Genomic DNA, 20,489 nt, shown 5'->3' with positions numbered 1-20,489 from the left:
GGTAAGAATCCACCTCGCAGTTCACTTTCGCTGCATACATGTTTAATAATGAACCGGTTCTGTATTTGATGAACATAAACAGCTAACGCAACTCGATACGTCTCCTTAGATTTAACTTGACGGAGACGGCACGTTGCTTTAAATGCCAAGTGATTAGTAAAACCATATTTAATTTGGTTTAAACATATGCAATAAAATGCATGTGTTTGTTGCACAGATTTCGGCTCCTCTCGGCTGCCTGGGAGCGACCATGCTGCCTCGCTGGGCGAAGCATCCCTTTGGCGCTTCCCCGAGAGCCGCGCCGAGGCTGCGGGAGCCGGAGAGACCCGCCGAGCCCGGGGACTACCGGCTGACTCCGTTGCTCGTGGGTATGGACTGGGGGGGACGTGGGGGGCACACGCCGGCTCTGGAGGCACTGGGTGATGATGCTGGTCCCTCAGGGATGGTCCCAACCCTACGCAGGTGGGCTCTGGCCCCGGGAGGCGATGGCGTGGGCTGGGCTGGGTGCCTGGCGCTGGTGGGAGGAGGCAGGCAGGGCTGCAGGCAGCTGCTGCTGCCCTCCTTTTGCTTGAATAAACCTCGCTGCCTGCACAGCTTCTGCCTGGCGCTGGTGGAAGGGCTGCGGGGCAGAGGGGCTGCGACTCTCCCTCCGACGGGCCCTGGCGGGGGTTAGGAAGGGCAGGAGGGAGCACGAAGGTTTTAGTGCTGGCAGGGCTGGGAGGAGGGATGGCATCTGCCTCCGGGGACGGTGCAGTGGCCTTGTCCTGGTGTCACCCCCAGCATCCCACTCCGAGGTGGGATGCGCTGGGGGATGCGGTGCTGGCCCGGTGGGGACTGGGGACCTCAGTGTCCTCGTGGCCTGCAGGTGTGGGGGATGTGTCCTGGCAGCATCCTCGTACCGTGGGCTGTGGACCTGGGGTCTCTGCTCAGGCTGGCAGTGAAGCCCCGTCGGTTTTCAAATTATAGGTGTGCTTTCCTTCATCTAAGAGGCTTTAGACGTGGACATGAGCAATTTTTTTTCAGCATTTTTGATTTTTAACTAGCTGTGACTAACCAGGCTGGCACAGCAGGCTGTGACCAACCTCCTACGTGCTACCTGTGCGCTTATAAATAGGGTCTGTTCTCCACACCCCATTTGGAGCGTTCCTGGGCTCCTGAGCTCCTCCATAACACCAAACCAGCTTCTTCCAGCCTCTCCCCCGCAGCCGCCAGAGCGTAGCATCGCCCCGTCTCCTGGCAGGAGTCACCCAAAAAGGCAGTTCCCCCCCCCCAATTCCCACCCAGGGGCTGCAGGAGCAGGGCTCGGTGCCGTGCCTGGGCCTGCCGAGCTCCAGGCTGTGTGGCCAAGCACATTGCGATGGCAGCGGGAGCCAAGTCTTCGAAAGAGTTGGGTCCCCCCGTGCCAAGGCAGAGACGGGCCAAGTGTTGTGTCGGGCTGAGCGCGGCGCAGCTCTCCCTGCAGCAGCCAGCATCACCGTGATCCGCGACACGCCGAGCGGGGGAAAGCCCCCTCCCGGGAGCTTCCTCATGGAGCTGAGCTCTTTGGTGACTCCAGCTCTAATCCCAGGCTGCAGGGCAAGGGCTGGAAGATCCATGGGTTTGGCTTAAATTCTTCCCTTAGTGGCTTTTTGTGAGGACCCCCCCTCCCGGCAGGGATGCTGGAGGGGTGGTTCCCTCCCTTGGCCCTGCCACGCTCTTCCAGCTGAATTTGCTTTTGATGAGGTGCAGCGTGTACTCGAAGCTCCTGTCAGGCAGCTTCGGCCTCCCGCCGGCAAGCGGGCGGTTAGCATGACTGCACTAATGGCAGGAGATGAGAGGATGTGATTAGCTTGCTTGAAAAATTGCACCAAGTGCATTTAGCAGACCCGCAGCGCCGGCGCGGTGTGTCACACTGTACGCCGGGCAGGGGCATCGCCCGCTTTCCCCCTCACTGGAGCTTTGTGTCTCGTCCTTTAGTCGTCCTCTCCAACGACTTGTTGCCTTTTCTCTCTGCTTTTAGTCGCGAGCTCTGCGTGGGAAAGCTTGCCCGTGGTTTCCGAGCTGGCGTGGGAACGCCTGGGCTGCTGGTGGGCATCCCTCGTGGCCATCCCCAGGAGCGGGACACAGCCTGTGAACGGCCTCATGCCTGACTCTTGGCTTTAATCTCGGGGTTGCCAGTGGCCACGGGCCAGGCTGGAGGGTCCTGCCGACAAAGCCCCTCTCCGCGCTGCTCCTTTGCGTTTCTGCCATCGTGGAAGCAATCGTAGTGGCCTTGGTCTGTTCAGTGACTTCCCTTAGTGTCTTGTTCAAGGAAGAAATGGGCCTGTTGGGAATTGATTTTTGATTGCAGTGTGTGTCCCCTCCAGCCCACCCTCCTCCTCCTCCTCCTCCTCCTCTCTGCCAGCCCCCCCCTCACCCCCGGCCGGCTCCACGGCCTCCCCACGCCTCGGCCCTCTTTCTCTGCTTGCAGAGAGATGAGAATAAAGAACAGATGTGGAGCCCTCACCACAGGGCTCATACGAGGTCCTGCCTCCAGCCGAGCAAATACATGGAGCTATGGGTTATTGATGAAGGCTGGAGCCTGAGCCCCCACTCTGGGGGGGCTGGCACCCGCTCTCCCAAGCTTCCCCCGTTGCTCCATCCCCAGGGTGGTTTTGCACAGCATCTTCCCTGCCCTCTGCCACATCGAGAGCCGGTTTGGGGGCTGTTTCCTTCCAAACAGACCCAGCTCTTGCCTGCAGAGTGACCCTGTCCCCCCCCATCACCCTCCATCCTCCCTGTCCTCCCACACAGCCCCTCTCTCCACCTCCCTCCCTCTGCTCTGGGCTAAGAGAAACCATCGATTCGGTGTCTTGAAGGGGCAGTTTATCGCTTTCCTGATGCCTGATAGATTGGAATTGATTTCCAGAGCAATTTGCCGGAGCAGCTCCAGGCTGGAGCCCCCGGGACCCGTACTGCGACCTGGCTTTGTGGGAGCGTGGCAGGGGAGGGGGGGGGGGGGGGCTGTGTCCCGGGGGCTGTTCCTGAATTGTGGCACTGGTGGGTGCTGGGAATCCTCCCGGGAGAGCCGCAGGGCAGGGGGGCTTGTCGGAGCAGCACGAAATCACCTCCCTGCAGGGAAAAGGGGAATGGAAATGGCAGATTTGTGGGTGATGGGGTGCTCTGGGGGCCCAGCTCCTGTCTGCCACCGTCCCGGGCTCATCCCAAAAACTTCTTCCCCCCCGCCCAAGGCCGAGCACGAGGGGGGACCTGGATTCGCAGGGAGACTTGGCTCCACTTCGCTGCACGACTGCGGGTGAGTCACGGCCCCGCGTCCACGCACACCCCGCGCGGAGGCAGACGCTGCGCTCGCCTGTCTCAGCGTGGGGGTGGGAGTCAGCAGACGCTGGCAGGATGCTGGGAAAATTCCGGGTCCTTTCAGGAGATGCTAAATACTGATCCAGCCAGGGCACAAAGGCAGCGTGTGGCTCTGCCGGTGCTTTCCCCCTGCTCCGACACTGGGTTCAAGCCCCTCATGTCTCAGTAGCATCCAGACTCCTCGTGCTCTCTGCACGTACCGCCCCCAGCCCCGTGCCTCAGTTTCCCTCGCCCGTCTGGGGCCAAGGGGGATCCCCAGGCTCGGACCCGGCTGGCACCACCCGAGTTAATCCCGTCCCAGTTGTCAGGCTGCCGGCTGCGCTGCCTTGAATGGCTGCTGCTGTGTGGGTGGGAGACGAGACCACAATGTGGCTTGTGTTTATGCTGTGAAGAGCCTGGTCCCTTCCATCCTCTCCTCTCCTTTATTTTTATCTGGCGTTCCCGAGCTGCTGGCATCTCCCCAGCCGCTGTGCCATCCCTGCCAGCTGAGGATGCAGCCTCTTGCCAGGGCACGCGGGGCTCCTTTCTCCTCCGCTCCCCAGCAGGGACCCGGGCAGGGATGCTCTCTATGGGCAGAGGATGCCGCTGGCTTCGGCCTCCTGCCAAAGATCAGGGAGGAAGATGATGACAGGTGAAAGGCTTGCCCTGGCTCTCCCAGCTATAAGCCATTTTTCCTGTGCCACCTCGCGCTCCGTGAGCTTGCCCATCTTGTTTTCCCTTGCCTAAGCGAGGGCAGCTCCTTTCTGCCTCCCTCTGCAGAGGGGGTCGATGCTTCCCAGTGCTGGGGTGTCTAGGGGGGAGAAACCCTCACTTGGATGCTGCCCTTCCCGCAGGGCGTTGGGGACATTCCCACCCACCGACTGCCTCCGGAGCATCCCCTGATGCTACTATGTTCTGTTACCAGCCCCGTGGCACAGCTCAGGTCACATCTGTGCCTCTGGGGGCATCTGGAGTGACCTGACTGGCTCCTGCCACCAGAGGAGAGGGGTCCATGCTGGTGGGGAGCCCTGGAGCTCCCCCTGGTCTTTGTAGCTCTATCAGCTGCTGCACTGGGTGCTGCAAGGTGAAAACGGATCCACTTTGGTGCCGTATGATGAACCACACAAGGTTTATACACTTACAGACCCCCTGGTTGCCTGGTCAGCAGAGCCCACCCCACTGGGCTCTTGCTTTTCAACATTACAGCCACCTCCCGACCTGCACGGGCAGCCACCGTGCGAGAGAGCGGGGACAGGACTGTCAGTGCCATCCCCTCTGGTCCCTGCCCTCCTGCGAGGAAGCCCTTGGGCAAGGGGGTAGGATGGGTCCCAGCTTGGAGCTGGCAGGAGATCCCAGGGAGATGCTGAGCCGAGGAGACACTGTGAGGAGGAGGAAGGACAAGGGCCGGTTCACGCTTTGCAGCTGTGGCAAGCGGGCAGGGCATAGGCAGCGTGGTGGCAGGGAGCCCTGCCTGCAAAAGCAAGCCACGAGCAAGGCAGCAGGAGCAACTCAGGGTGTCGGGTCCCCCTTCCCTGGGTGACAGCATGGGGGCCAGCCTGGTTCGTGTGCCCCATCTCAAAGGGGGATGTGGGGACGGGGCTCTGGGTGCCGCTCTGGATCCCGCGCACAAAGTGAGCAGCCGGGCGCACTGGCCCCGCCCTTGGTCGAGCCATCCCTGGGCGTTAGGAGGTGAACTCGTCTCCCATTTCCATGTGCACGCGTGGGTGTGATAACACCCGGCGAGGTGGGAAGTAGCTGCCGCTATTTACAGGGCTGGCCAGATGGGATTTCTCCTTCAGTTTGGGTTTTGACAATGACATGGGAATTCATCTGGTTGTTTCTCTGCTTCCAAAGTGAAGGAGCTGCTTGTCAGGGTGGGCAGCATCGCGGAAAGATGCCAGCTGGACTGCCCCGAGCTCCGGCCGGGGAGCAACCAGTGCGCACCGACACGTTGCACGGCTTTGGTCCGGCTCCTCGTCCTCGCGCAGCTCTGGTGGCGTTGGCAGGGCTGGCACTAGTGGGGTGCAGGCAGGGTGCAGGCAGCATCCAGGGCACGTAGAGGCTGGGGACAGGCAGAGCCAGGTCTGCAGGGTCGCATCCGGACCGCCACCGCGCATGGGCACCGTGCCCTGCCCGCCTTTGAGGAGCCAGGCAGCGTCCTGGCCGCGGTGCCGGTGGAGCAGGGCCGTGGGGTCTGCGCTGACCTGGCTGGGAAGTTCCCGATGAAACGGTCGGCGGGTGGTGTTTTATTTTCCCTGGTTCCACTTGAATTTGGGAGTGAAAGGCATGGCGGGGAGTCCGCTGCCTGCTGCTGAGCCCAGGCTAAGCCGCAGCTCGGTGCTGCGGGGAGGGACCCTTGGGGATGGGGAGAGGAGGTGGGAGAGCTGCATCCCCAACCTCCCGGGGGGTGCTGGGCATAGCACGGCCCCGGGGGGGGGGGAAGTTTGTCCTGGGATGGATGTTAATGGTCACTCGTGGGCAGCCTTGGCATCGCTTGGCTGTTCCCAGGCGGTTCGGCGCCGGGTGTCCCTCAGCCTGGGAGCACGAGGGTGGCAGGGAAGCTTCAGCCCATCAGCTTTCCCTCCCCGTCTTGCTCGCCCAGCGCTCTGGGGGGCACGGGGAGGGGGTGAAGATGCTCCCACTTCACACTGATGTGCTGGGATGGAGCCCAGGTCTGTCCAGCTCCCGGCACCCCCACGGGACAGGGGCATCCTCAGCCCCCGGACCAGCAGGGCTGTGTTTCTCTGCAGATGGACTTTAAACGGACAGATCTGGCTGCCTAAAGCGCTGGCGATGGTCGGACCCATTCAGCCCCTGGCAGTGGTGCGGGTGGAGGGTGCTTGTGTGCCCCCCTCGGCGTGTTGGCTGCCTTGCCACTGCCCCTGGGCACGGCTTCGTGAGCAGCTCCCGGCACTTTTTGGCTGTGTTTGCTGTAGTGGGGGTGAGATGGGACCCTGAGGCAGGTCCTGGAGGGCACTTCACCATGTCCCCATCCCAAAATGAGTGCAAATAGAGAGTGGCTGAGCCAGGGACAGGGACCCCCTGGGCAGCAATGCCTCTGAAGGTCCCTTTACCCCAGCAGCTCCTGGCTCAGGGGTGAATATTTTTGGGGTCCCCGCCGAGATCGGCTGCGCAGCACAACAGGAGTTAAGCGCAGCCGGAGCCGTGCAGGCTCTCCCAGCCCTTCCCAGCTGAACGCTCCCGTTGTTCCCCCCCGGGGCCTGGCAGCAACGTGGCAGCGAAGGGGTTAGTGCCGAGCGGGGCTCTGGGTGCTGGGCAGCCTCCTTGGGTGCTGTGCAGGCAGCGGGCTGGCAGTGCGGCAGCCGCAGCCTTCGGGAGGAAGGTGAGAGCATCCCGCTCTTCCCGCTGCCTTAATGGCCGGGTGCGGGGGAGCTGCATCGCTCGGAGGGGCATCTATTCTTTCGCCTCCCCTTCTCCCTAGATGTACTCTCTCCTTCCCCTCCCCTCGCCCCTTTTTGTACAATTGCTTTCTTGGACTATTTTTCATGCTCCGCTAACTGCCATTGCTTTCACGGCCCGCGTGAGCCTTGCTGCCTCATGAAGATTTATGAAACTGCAGTAATAAACTGTGTTTGAAAGATCCTCTTTATGATAAAGCCCTGCCAAGCTGCTGGTGGGGGGATCCGAGCGGACCCCGCTGCCGACCCTGCAGCCGCTCTGACCCAACGTGGCTCTCACGGGGCAGCGCCCGCAGCACGGGGCAGGTTTTTGGGGGCCTCCCCCACCCCTGTCTCCCGGTGAGGGAGCAGGGAGCTGGTGGAGAGCCGCTACTCAGGCTGCGAAGCGCCGATCCTGAAGAGCATCCCCCAAAGCACTGTCGGGCTCTGGTGGTGCCGCCGCTCTCCCAGGAAGGAGGCGGTGGCCGCATCCTGCTAGGAGCCTGGGCCGTGGCCCCGGCGCGGGTGACACCTCTACGGGCAGGTAAGGAAGATGAATGGATGAATCGGCAAAGAGAACCGCGCTCCCTTAACCCCCCGCTGCTCAGAGAGGGGCTTGCCAGGATTTACCGTGGGATTTTGGCTGTCGTGGGAGCCCTGCGCCTGGCCAAGGAGCCGCCTTCAGCCGCTGGAGACTTGGGGGTTGCCTCCCCCGTCCCGCCGGAGCCGTTTGTTGGCCACTGTGGAATCTGTCCTGCGCCCGTGGGTAAGCGATGGGATGGTCGCTGTGTGGGGGACGCATCGCGGAGGGTCACCCCGCTTGGCTGGGCTGGGGCAGCGCCGAGATGGGGACCCTGGGCAGGCTCCGGCCACCGGCTCTCCCACCCCAGTGACCTACTTGGAAGCGGCCCTGGGAAGCACTTTTCAGGGATCTGCGGCTGGCAGCGGGGCAGCCCCTGTGTGGGCACCACTGCTCCAGCATCCGGGCACGGTCCCTGCACGGGAGGAAGAGAAAAACAACTTGGTGGGGGCATTTTGGGTGGCAGGATGTAATTATCCCCTTGGGGTGAGGCCAGGAGGGAAGGATTAACACCCTCTTTCCATGCATAGTGCCAGGGGAGCACGGAACGGCATCGGTGGTTTCACGTGCCTTTCCGAGGGACCCCCCCGTACCCCAGTTGTTGGTTGTTCCCTTATCAAATGGTCTCTGCCTGCTCCAGGCTGGGAGCTGGAGGGGAAGGTGGTCGACACAGGGACAGCTACATGTGTGTCTGTGGTGGCTTTTCCTCCTCTCGCCTTAGTGGGGTTCGTGGATGTCGGGGTTCATGGTGCTGGGGCTGCCTCCCCCCCGCCCCCCTTGCTCTGGAGCCCGACGAGGGATGCGGGAGAGCGGATGCGGCGCAGCCGGGGGTGGAATTGCCCCTGACGGCATCCAGCTTTGCTCTGACCCCTGTGCAGATTGTGCAGGGCTTTTCAAATCATCCTTTTTAGTAGTCGGTGGAGAGACAGCGAGCTGGCGCGTTCCACTCTCGGAGCATGTAATTAGGGAGTGGGGAGCTGCATGCTGATGCATGGTTTGGCAGTGAGAGGAGGAGGAGGAGGGTGGGAAGCAGCCGGGAACGTGGCCTCACCCCAGGGCTGCTAAACCCAGGGCTGGTGGAGGCTCTGGGGGAGAAACTGCAGGGAACCAGCCCCTCTTGCACCCCCCAAGACCCCATCACTGCACCTTCCCCCCACTCGAGGCCTCCTCGCTGCTACTCTCCCCAGTGAGGAAGAGGAGCTGCAGCTCCTTCCTCCCAGCCCTGTCATTGCTGTGGCTGGGGGCTTTCAGGGTGCCCCGTCACCCCTTTCACAGCCTTGCTGGGTTTATCATTCCCATGGGGGATGCAACGAGGCCGGGAGTCCCAGTGGCACTCGGGATCCAGCACCGCAGAGGGGCTGGGTTGGTGGGAATGGGCCACGCTGGGCACCCTGCCCCCATGCCTGGGGTCCCACTCCCCCTCTCCTCCAAGAGCTCCAAGGGTGCATCCAGGCACTGCCACTGGGCACCCAGTGCTGGGGCTGGGCTGGATGTGGCCTCCCAGTACATCTCGGCTGCTTTGCCATCATAAATCAAGAGCTTGAGTGACCGGCTGAGGGCAGGACGGAGTTTTCTGCCTCGTAGCAGCAAACCCTCGGCGAGATGTGTGTGTTATGGGGGGGCTGCTACATGAAAGGAGAGGTGGGAAGGCGAATCCTGGGGCTCAGCAGGGAGAAATTGCTCCATCTGCGTTTCCCATCAGTGCTGGAGTTTAGTAGAGGCTCCTCGGCCGGTGCTGCCCAAGGACCCCGGGATGATGCTCTCAGCCCCGCACTGTGCTGCCTTCTCCTCTCCAGCAGAAGGGCCGGTGTGTCCCCTCTGACATCTCCCCTGTGCCCCTTTCCCTGGGGGATCTCGGGCTGTTTTGCACGTGGCCGATGTGCCACCACGAGCTCCCCTGTGCAGTGGGGACATGGGGACCCGGCTGAGCGAGGCGGGGAGGGACCGGGAGCTTCAGCACTTGTTCAAATTCTGCTGCCGTCTTCTGGGTACGGGGGTGATGGTCCCCTGGCTGAGGTCACTCTTGGTGATGGACCCATGGGAGAAGGGACCTGGACCGGTTGTTTTTTGGAGGAGGAAGGGGGGGATCAAGCTTTAGTGGGGGTAAGAATGTCCCTGTGGCGTTTGCTGAGAGCGTGGTGTCCCTGCCTGGCTCATAGCAAACCCCCTTGTTTGACCTTGAGCAGAGGAGTTGTCTGTAGCACACGCTGGAGTCCTGTCCTGCGTTAATAACAGAATCAGTTGATATAAAGCTAATACGTTGGGCTGATAAATAATTAAGAGAAGAGGAAAAACCTTCTATGATTTGCTTACCAGGAGCTTGGGAAGGAAGGGAGGGGAAAAAAGGATGAGGAGGGAAATGAATAATGGATCAAGGTTAAATGGTGAGCGAAAAAGGAAAGCCTTAACGCGGTGAATCCCTGCAACACCCATGCTGCAGGTTGCCAAAGTAGTTTGTGGTGGCAAAGACAGCTCGTGGCCTCAGCGCAGGCTCGGTAGTGGCGGCCAGGACCAGCCCAGGGGTGTGTGACACAGGCTCAGCCAGCACAAGACCCTCAAAAGTGGCTTTTTGGGGTGGGGTTTGGTGCCCCCAGGCTGCTCTGGGGCTGGGGACAGCAGGGTGGCCTCATCCTGCAGCCACCGAGGAGGTGCCAAGCGCTGGCAGCGTGCGGGGACTTCCAGGCATTCGTTACCCCTCGCTTTGTGCGCGCTCGGCACAACTTCCCTGGAAATTAAAATCACAACGTGCAGCTAATGAATTATTAGCAAAGGGACCAGCGCCTTGCGCCTCGCTGCGCTCGTGACCGCCTGCCTGCCCCCCCTGCCTGCGCTCGCTGCCCGCTCTGCCTGTGCGGGATGGGGTCAGCTCTGCGGGAGGGCTGGGCTGGGGCAGAACATCCCCGCGATGCCACTGGTGGTCCTGGGTTTGGTGCCCGAGGGCTGGGCCGGCTCCTGGGAGCCCTGGGGGGACCTGACCCTCGGGCGGGGGGGTCTGCGGCAGGGCCTGGCAGGCAGGGAATGGGGGGTCTTGCCCACCTCCGTGGGCAGCAGCACAGTGCAGGCGCTGACGGGCAGACACGAGGCTCCCCCCGCCCTAGCCCGCATTTCATTTTCTTTTTGGTTTGTCTGTGTGTCCGTGTCCCCCTGTCTGTCTGTGCTCCGGAGCGGTGCCCAGCTCCTCTGTCTTGTCTGTGCTGTTTTAATGACCCAGCGCTGTTTTATTCATGTTTCGCTCAGAACGTGGTGGTGACGGTGGCATCCCAGCCCCTCCATCCCTCCTGCTGCCCCCTGCCCTGGCCATCTCCTGCCACCGCCAGCCCCGGGAGCGGGGACACCGCTGCCATCGCAGGGGGATAAACCCTGCACCCACCACCCCCCCGGCTGGATCCCGTTGAGGGATGACCCAGCTCCCAGTTAGGCTCAGCTATCACTTCTAGCTTAAAACCCCCTGCCCAGCCCCAAACCTCAGCACCCCACCTCTGCCCCATAGCAGCGGGGTGCCCCGGGGCTGGCCCTGACCCCGCTCTGCTCTCCCTCCCCGTGCAGATCCCGAGAGGACGAGCACCCACATGATCTCGGCGGATGATGCCGAGTACCCGCGGGAGTACCGGACCTTGGGCAACGGCACCCGGCGCTTCTCCAATGTAGGGCTGGTGCACACCTCGGAGCGCCGGCACACCGTCATCGCCGCCCAGAGCCTGGAGGCCCTCACCGGCCTCCAGAAATCGGAGATGGAGCGCAAGCGGGATGCCTTCATGGACCACCTGAAGAACAAGTACCCACAGCACGCCCTGGCGCTGCGGGGGCAGCAGGAGCGCATGCGGGACCAGGTAAGGGGCATCTTTTTGGGGTACGGGGACCCCATCTCACCTTTTGGGGCTGCCCAGAGGAGAAGCAGCTTGGTGGGGGCTTGGATGGTGCATGGAATGGGTGGCCGCTTGCAGCAGCCCTGGGTGGGAGCATCCCCCAGGTCTGAGGAAGAACATCCCCCAGCCCCGGGGAGGGGGGACCATCCCCCAGCCCCAGGGGGGAGCACACCCCTCTCTCCCCAGGGTTGGGGGGGGTCCCAGGCGCATTTACCCTGCCATATGGGTGGATTCAATCCTGCCAGCTGTCGGCAGCGGTGAGGAGGAGAGGGACGTTCCTCCACTGAGAGGACATGTGGAGGGGTGGGACTGATGGCCATGAGGGACCGCTGGCACCTGGATTTGTCCCGCAGAGGGGTGACACCCAGCCCAGGTCTCTGTGGGTGCCGTCTTGGGGGGGCAGATCTCTCCCCCCGGCACAGTGCCAGGGAGGCTGGTGAGCTCGGGGGGCTGTGGGGCAGGATGAGCAGAGGCAGCGAGGGGCCCGGGGTGCGGATGGTCAAGGGCTGCCCGGGGTTTGGTACCCACGTCCACGCAGGGATGTCCCTTGGTTGCCTGTTCCCCAAGGACTCAACACACCCCCAGGGACCCACCGGTCCTCGGAGCAGGACAGCGGGTGACGCGTCTGGGCACCCTTGCTGAAAGCAACAGAGCCCAAGGGCTGACGGGTCGCTGAGGGACAACGTCCATCCCTCGTGCCTGAGGGTGCCCCCCAGGGCCAGGCAGCACCCCAGGGTGCTGGGGAGCCCAGACCACTCCTCCTCTGGGTGACAGTGATGCCCCAGCTATGCTGTCGGGGCAGCAATAAATCCCCACCTAAACGGGCACTTGTTATAAAAAGGCACAGGGGAGGGTGAGCGCGGAGCAGCTGGAGGAAGTGGCTGGAAAGAAATCTTATATCATCCCCAACTAGACGCCTCCCCGAGGGACGGAGGCGACGGCTCCCAGCCCGAGCGCGGCGGAAAGAAATCCAGCTTTGTAAGGAAAACGGCGGGGCTCCGGCAGCGCCATCGCTGCCTCCCGCCTCGCACCCACCCTCCCCCGGCAGGGCTGCTTTGGGGGGCACCGGGGGGGTCCCGCTCTGTAGCCCCTCTCCTTGCAACACGCTCGTGGCTTGGATGCGAAGGGCCAAATCCTGCAGAGCTGCGGTGGTTTGGGCCAGCCCGGCATCCAGATTTTGGCTGAGGGCTGATTATTGATGGTGGCTTTGCCGTCACCGTCAGCCTGAGCGGGGCCGGGTGTCACACGCGGGGCACGGTCCGTATCTGCGCTGTCGCTTGCGAGACGGAGCAGTGACATTTCTAGCTGCAGAGTGATATTTCTCAGTAAATAACTAGAGATCTTTCCCCTATTATTACAATGATTTAAAGGCTTTTTTTTTTTTTTTAATAAGCAGCAGCTATAAAAAATCCAGCTCGTGTTGACTTGGGGTCTGATAAGCTTTGGAAGATTTTTATAAGGTGAAACAAAGATCATATGGATCCTGGAATTATCTTCTTTATTTCTGAACTCCCTCGCTCAGGGCCGTGAGTGCTCAGTGGGACTGGGGGGGTGTCCAGACATCCATTGGCACTGGTCAAACCCAGTCTGGCTTTTTTGGGGCTCGGTTGCAGAGGGGTGAGGGCCCCCCTGGGTGACCGTGTAGGACCGTGGCCTCGGGCTGGCTCCATCCCTCCCCATCCCGGGCAGGGGCACAGCTCCATCCATCTGCCCAGCCACAAACATCACCTGTTTGCAACTGGTGGGGAAAGAAAAAAAAACCAACAAAACAACCCAAATCCTATTCTTTTCTCTTTTTTTAAAGTTTTTTCTTCATTTTCCCTGCAGGCAGTAAATAATAACGGGGAGAAAATGAAACTAGAAACACTGGAAACCCCAGGTGCCAACCTTTAAATGACATTGGGATACAACACTCTGGGCCTGCCTGAAACGTTTGAAACTTGCTTTGGTATTCTAGGGGAGCCTGGCAGATCACAGGCTTTGCTATTTTGTTTTTTTTTTTTTTATTTTTTTTTAAAAATTACATATGAGAGAGTTTGCAAAATCAGAGGTGAATAGAAACATTTCATAAATGTCAACATCCCTTTCAGTGTAGCAAAGCCTGCAGCAAAATGCCATTGTACTCATGCATAGGAATTGGAAAGCGAGTGCAATATTAATTTTAATCATATGTATATATAACAGAGCAGAAAAAACCCAGGCAAATAATTGTACCAACACCCAGCAGACTGCTAGCAAATCTGCGGAGAAGTCCAGGGCGGCAGCTAGCTAATTTAAAACCCAGATGGGAGAATGCGTTAAATGGGCATGTTAACAATAAAGAGGGGAATGGGAATCGGGATGAGGTGGGTGATGGAGCACATCAGCTGCTGGGCTTTGGGTCTGCTTTTGGGGTAAATCCTGCCCTGGGAGGGGTAAATCCTGCCCCAGGAAGGGTAAATCCTGCCCCGGGAGGGATAAATCCTGCCCCAGGAAGGATAAATCCTGCCCTGGGAGGGGTAAATCCTGCCCCAGGAGGGGTAAATCCTGCCCTGAGAGGGGTAAATCCTGTCCTGGGAGGGGTAAATCCTGCCCCAGGAAGGGTAAATCCTGTCCTGGGAGGGGTAAATCCTGCCCCAGGAAGGGTAAATCCTGCCCCAGGGAGGGGTAAATCCTGTCCTGGGAGGGGTAAATCCGTCAGGAGAGGGTTGGTGAGGCCACGGTTCTCATCTCTGTGCACATCAACGCTCTGGGACCCGTGATTCGGCCTAGGCCACCCCATGGTGCCCGATGCTGAACATACAGAAAGTTAGGAAAATTTAGAAAAATAATAACATGATGGTTTAAGGAGGTGACCCCACTGCCCCACCCTGTTTCTCCCTCATATCCACGTTGCTTTTGGATGTGCTTTTCTGCACGGGGCTCAGAGGGCGCGTACCAACCGGGAACGCGTCGTTTTTACACAGACAAATTATAAACCCCAGAAAATAAGGGATTACAAACCCTCCCTTGCCCGTAAGCAGTTAAAAGCATCCATGCCAGCTGTATCGCAATTAAGCTCTGCCTACTCGGGCGCCTCGCAGCTCGTAAGCTGCAGCATGGGGTTAAATACCGCAGCGGAGCTGGAGCAGAAACATGCCTCTTTCAGGTCTAAATAAAAGTATATAAAAGCTTGGATTTAAGCTTGTCCAGTTCTGCTGCAGGAGGAAAAAAAAAAAAAAAAAAAGGGAAAAGGCTCGAACTGAGTGTTAACGTGTTGGTGGCTGCCTGACAGCAGCAGATTTGCAGCTGCCCAGAATAAATCCGACTTTGGAATAAATAAATAAGAGCCAGCGCAGATGTACGTACCCACAAAGCCAGGCCCTTGCTCTTTCCTGCCTCGCCCAGGTGGGGTGTAGGGCAGGAGCAAGCGTGCAGGCAGGGGTGCAGGCAGGGGTGCAGGCAGGGGTGCAGGCAGGCTGGGGAGGTGCTGGCTTGCTGTGGTTGGCTTTGTGCCTCAGTTTCCCCGAATGAAGTGGGGGTTTTAGCTGCTTCGCCGCGCTGCAGGGGGGTGTTCTGCCATGGTGGGGACCTTGGGGGGGCTGCAGGTATGTAGTGGGGCTGGGGGGGGGCAAGTGGGGTGCCTGGGGGTGGCATCCCGGGGCTGCTGCAGCCCCCGCTCCCGCCCGCAGATGCTCGGACCCTGCTCCCATTGATTAAAAAGAATATTAAAGAATCCCAGTTATTTTTATTGAGCTTTTCGGGGAGCGGGTGCTGATGTGTAACTGGAGGAAGGAAAAACACCCGGGGGGGTGATGAAGGCCGTGCCAAGCCCGTGCGGGTGGACAGCCCGGGCGCTGTGTGTAGGGGGGTGCTGGGGCTGGGGTGGGCTGGGGGGAGCCTGGCGGCACCCTTGGCTGCAGCAGCACCCATTCCTGCCCCCCTGCACCCCGAGCACCCACCCCTGCCCCACTGCACCCCCAATTCCCCCAGCACCCATCCCTGCACCCCTAATTCCCCCAGCACCTTACTCCTGCCCCACTGCACCCCCAATTCCCCCAGCACCCACCCCTGCCCCACTGCACCCCCAATTCCACCAGCACCCACCGCTGCCCCACTGCACCCCTAATTCCCCCAGCAACCATCCCTGCACCCCCAATTCCCCCAGCACCCACCCCTGCCCCACTGCACCCCCAATTCCCCCAGCACCCACCCCTGCCCCACTGCACCCCAATTCCCCCCCCCCGCCCCTTCACCCCGTGGCCCCGCCCCGTGGCCCCGCCCCCTCCTCGCCCTCTCTACCCCCCCCTGCTGGCGGCCGGGCGCAGCGCGGCGGCAGGTGGAGTCGCGGTTGCCATGGCGACCGCGCCCCCTATCAGGGCGGGCGCGCGGGGCCGGCGGCGGCCGCAGCGGCGGGAGGTGGTGGCGGCTCCGCCCGCCCCCCCCGAGCCGAGCCGAGCCGAGCCGAGCCGAGCCGAGCCGAGCCGAGCCCGTCGGCGCTGCGGACCCCGGGGCCGGGCTCACCTGCCGCAGGTACCGGGGCGAGCGGGGTCCGGCGGGGCGGGGTGGGAGCGGGGCGCATCGCTCCGGGGGGGGGTACACGGGGTGCGGTGTCGCGGTCCCCTCGCCCGCCTCTCGCTGCTGCAGTCGCGCGACCTCCCCTTCCCCAGATATCCTGGTGTTCCCTCCCCACCACCCCCCGATGCCAGCATCCCCCTCCCCAGACGCCCCGGTGTGTCCCCCCCGAGATCCCGGTCCCCTTCTCCCACCCCCCAGCACCAACCGATGCCCCCCGATCGTGCCCTTTCCCTGACCGCGGGGCTCAGCCGCAGCGTGGGGGCAGTCCCCCCTTTCCCTCCAGCTCTGCGACGTTCCCCTTCTCTGGGGGTCCCCCCCCTCCCAGGCTCGCTGCGGGGAGGGGGTGGCTGTTTGGGGGTGCCACCGTCCCTGCGCTGCCCTTTGGTGCAGCAGCTGGAGGGGGGGGGCTCTTCCTACTCCCCCCGGCTACACACGGGGCTGTGCAAAGCCCCTGGCAGTGTCCGTGCCAGCCCCACAGTGCACTCCCCCCCGCCCCAGGGCAGCCCCGCATTGTCACCCGTGTCCCTGTCCCTTTGCAGGGGACATCGCTCCCCCCTCCCCTCCTGGGGCTGCGGTGTGGGCAGCGGGAGAGGGGCAGATGGTGGCCTGGGCACGCAGCATCCCTGCGCCATGCGGGGGCTTGTCTCGCCTCCAGCTTGCTTGGCCGAGCATCCTTCCCACGGAGGGAAGGGGGGGGGACCCCCCCAGGGCACGTACCCAACCCAGCCGGGGGGAGCAGGACAGGAGGAGCAGCTTGACAGCATCTCGCTCCAGCCCCCCGAGAAGTGGAGGCACCTGGAGAGGTGCCCTTGGCCTCGGCGTGAGGTTGGCATTGTCCTCACGGGGTGCCTGGCTGGGCTGGGGGTGCCCCCCCGGCTCAGGCAGGGCGTGGGGTACCCGGACACTCTGCTTTTACAAACCCCGTGGTGGTGGTGGCTCTCGTGAATGGCGCTCGCAGGGAACCGGTCGGTGGGAGCTCGCTGGGGTGGTGGGAGCGAGAAGCGGGGGCCCTTCGTTGCTCCTCCTGGGGTCTGATCTTGGTCTCCAGAGGTGACGCGCGTTGTGAACCGACGCGAACTGCTGTAATGGTGGAGGAGAGTGTGCGCGGCTGTCGGGAGTAACATGAACGAGCCTGTGTGCGCGTGTGTGTCCCTAAGACTGCAGCTAGAGCTGGTTTTATTGATTCTCTTATTTTTCCCTGACTGGGAGCAATTCCTGACTGATTAAGAGAGACCTGGCCCACGGTTTGGCTGGGAATCATGTCCCTGGGTGTTGGGAGTTGTGTAAAGGTCTGTGGGTCACCCCGCTTCTCCTTGGGCTTTATGCAGAGCAGGGAGGAACAAGGTCCTGAAGTCCCTGGGAAGTGGGTAATAAATACGGCCGTGGTGGTGACAGCATTGGCCACCCCGGGGGGGACATTCATGAGCCCGTGGTATAGTCCAGGAGGAAGAGACCCAGCGGTTGCCCTTCGGGAATTGGATCCGAGTCCATCCCAGCGCTCTCCCATTCCCCGCCGCCGTTCAGGGCAGCGCGGTGCCGGCCTGGGAGGGCCGTGGTGTTCCTGCCTCTCCGGCACCCACCGACGCGTCGACGCGTGCCCCCATCCCTGCCCCACACCCAGACTTTGCTGCTGTTCCAAACCCAAATCCGGCTCCTTCTTGCCAGTGGCTTTGGGGGTCCTTGTGAGACGGCGCTGGGCTGGTGCTGAGCGGGGTTGGGAGGGAAAACACCAAAAAGCTGCAGCAGCCGGAGAGGCAGCTCCTCCATCCCCGCCGCTAACGCAGACCTGGCTCTGGCGGTGGGCAGCCAGAGGCCGGGAGCGGGGAAGAACAGGTCGGTCTCCATCAGCAGCTGCGTGTCGGTGCCCTCTGCCCCCCCCTTGCTGCCGGCCGGGCAGGGTGGGGGCAGCATCCTGCACTGCACCCCGCGGTCTGGTACCCCTCCAGGACTCTGCGGTGGGGGACTCGGCTGCTGTAGCCCTCCCCGGGGAGGTGGTTGCAGTGTTGCCAGATCTGCAGGTCCAGGGGACCCTGCGGAGGCTCCGGCCCCCCTCACCCTTGGGTGGGGGATTTGGAGGTGCCTGACAGAGGGTGGGGGGTCACCCCAAAGCTCTCGGGGCTCGGACCCCGGCTGTGTGCAGTGGGGAGCGGATGGATGCTTGCTGCCTGCTTGCTGCCTGCTTGCTGCCAGGTTTACCTTACACGTCCCTATTGTGTTGGTCCACCTACGCCGTGCCGTTGCCATAGCTACTCTGCAATCTGATCTGCCCAACTTCTGCCTGGTTTCCCTGCCTTCCCCCCAAAACCTTTGGCCCTGCTCCCTGCCTGCCCTCCCCACGCCCCGGGAGCAGGATGGGGGGGACCATGGCCCCTGCGCTGGGGATTTGCCGGCAGCGATGGGGCAGAGACACCCCCTCCCCATCATGAGCAGGCTTGGGGATGTTCTGAGCACCGAGCCCGGACCCCAGGGAACCTGCAGCGCAAGAGGGGTCCCTGACCTTGAACGTGGAGGCTGCAGAAGGGAGATTTTTAAAGCCAGAGCTGGCAGTTGCATGGCTGATCCTCAGCAGAGCGTTTGCCCTGGCACATCGCTACCTGGGGGTGCATTGCTATAAACAGAGGGTGCTGATTTGCTTTGCATTGGCATCAGGAAAGGAGGGGGCTTGAGTAAGGGTCAGGAGGGCAAATCCACTGATGTCCAAAGGCGTTTGTGCTCTAATACCGCCTGGGCTGCCTCGGAGACGCTGCGCTGTAGGTCAAGGCTGTAATTGCTGCTGGAGAGCTGACAAATCTCTCCTGGAGAGGAGGAGGCTGGTGCGAGGGCAGACGGAGGGACGGTGCGGTCCCGCAGGCAAACTTCGAGCCGTGCAGCCGGGCCAGGGGTCTGTCAGGGATGGCTGCCATCGGGGTCACTGTGGCAACCTGCTGTGGCATCTCTGATGACATCTCTGGACGGCCATCAGAGCCTCTTTGAGCTGGGCGCTGGAAAGAGGTGTAGTAAAACCCAAGTCTCTGCCTAAAGGTGCCTGAAGGAGGAGCGTCTCGGTGCCCTTTGCACGGGGGGGCTGGGGTGGAAGACTCACGAGGCCCCTTAGGAGCTCAGGTCTGACGGCAACTAGCCCCAGCGCTCCTGCAGCCCGGCTTGTCTCGCACCAGCCTCTCTCCTGCGTGCTGGGGTGCTCAGGTTTGAGAGGTCCTTTTGGAATAATTGCGAGACCTCGGATGACAATATCTGCAGTGCACAGTGTTGGTGTCACTCCTCACTCTGGCTGGTTGCTGTTTGCGTTTGACTCTCTATCTTGTCATTTTGCTATTTCCACTTTAATTCAGCTTCGCTTGTGCTGAAAAGCATTAAAAAACTTTAATAGGGAGAAACAGATTCAATTCACTTTACTGTTATTTTTCAAGGAGATTTTTGTTTGTCAAGACACTGCCTGAGGGGGACTCTATCAGAAACTGGGACTCCTGAAAATGAGTTAATTAAAAAGCCAATGAAACTGCCTCTGTCCCTCCCTTTGGTGGAGTGTGCTGGGGATGCTGCTGCTGTCCATTTTAGAGGGACGCATTCGGTCCTGCCTTGTTAATCACTAACAGATTTGTGTTATAATTGCTAACCAGGGGAAGTCTGCCCTGGTCAAGGCAGTGACTCACTTGGATTTCATTTACCTCCTATCTTCTCCCAGGACAGTCACAAAGACTATTTTTTAAAAGCTTAACTCCAAAATGTTCTTCGTTATATTCCCCCAGCTCTGGTTTTCCTCTCTTCTGCAGCGCTCGCGTGTGCGTATGCGGGTGCATCTCTCCGAGCATTCGTGTGTGCATGAGTTCCCTCACGGCCGGGGGGTCACAGGAGCAGCTCAACCCCCATTTCACGCTTGCACGTGTGTTCCAGCCCCTAAGCACACGCCTGTGCACATGTGTGCACATGCCTGTGCTTTTGGGGGGGGGAGCGGTCCTAGTTAGTCCATCGTTTTGCAGCATCATGGTCATGACTTTCATTGTAATTATAATCTCAGCCTTTGTAATTCTTCATACCTTCTGCACAGCTCTGCTGCAAGCGAGCTGCCTGTTTTATCGGTTGTAACAAGGCTGTCGCTTCAAATCCTCTCTCAGACCATTATCTCCCTTTGATGCTTTTGAAGAGCCAGCGATATGTTAATTCTACCTTGGCCCTCTCCTCTTGCCTTCCCTTTGTACAAATCCACCCCTGCCGGCCTGGCCGGCTGCCGCTGTGCTCGCAAGGGAGCTGGGCGCTGCGCTTGGGCTCTCCCTGCTCCGTCCCCCAGATTTGGGGGAGCTGCTGGGACCTGGCTGGATTTAAGGCTGTGACTGCTTGTGCTGCCCCGGTCCCCTGTCACTGCCAGCTCCTTGGGTACAGCCTGTACCCGGAGCGGGGGGTACCTGTGCCAGGGGAACGCGTCCTCTTTGCTTTGGGAAGATTCGGGGTGGATGGAGGATGAGCGAACGGCAGGACGGGCTGGGCAAAGCGCCGGTGCGGCAGCAGTGCCTGCAAGGACAGATGGAGCCCCCAAAAGGTCTGCGTGGGGTGTCCATCGCCCACTTGGCCCTGGCAGGCAGCACCAGATTGTCAGCCCTGGACAGTCCTGGCTCTTGGCAGGGTACAGGCAGGGCAGGCAGCATCCCCTGTCCCCCATCCAGCCCGTAGCCTGGCTGGCAGCCGCAGCCCCGCTGCAGGCAGAGCTCTGCTTGGGGGTCCCATGCCCCTCCTGGGGCTGCCAGACAAGCGGCTTTTTTGGGGCCCGATCCAGGGACCGGGGAGAGGGTGGGTGCCCTG

General features: G+C 61.3%; 1 protein-coding gene across 5 annotated transcripts in view; it reads left to right on the top strand.

Moving 5' to 3' along the window:
- The first annotated feature begins 250 nt into the window (after positions 1 to 250).
- The window catches only part of SRCIN1 (SRC kinase signaling inhibitor 1), a 55,002-nt gene continuing 34,763 nt past the window's right edge, over positions 251 to 20,489 (top strand). For 4 of the 5 annotated variants that reach the window (XR_012631895.1, XM_074891737.1, XM_074891739.1 and 1 more), the window contains exons 1-2: positions 251 to 368; positions 10,840 to 11,123. Coding sequence is in view for 4 of the 5 variants with exons in the window: in XM_074891737.1 (XP_074747838.1) it covers positions 251 to 368; positions 10,840 to 11,123 (402 nt within the window). In the remaining variant the exon portion in view is untranslated. The remainder of the gene's footprint in view (positions 369 to 10,839; positions 11,124 to 20,489) is intronic. The other variant, XM_074891740.1, reaches the window with a different exon arrangement.

The sequence above is a fragment of the Strix uralensis genome, chromosome 22 (genome assembly GCF_047716275.1).
Source record: "Strix uralensis isolate ZFMK-TIS-50842 chromosome 22, bStrUra1, whole genome shotgun sequence".
Classification (NCBI taxonomy): Eukaryota; Metazoa; Chordata; class Aves; order Strigiformes; family Strigidae; genus Strix; species Strix uralensis.
The sequence above is the reverse complement of the archived record's forward strand: the minus strand, read 5'-3'. Positions and strand labels throughout refer to the sequence as shown.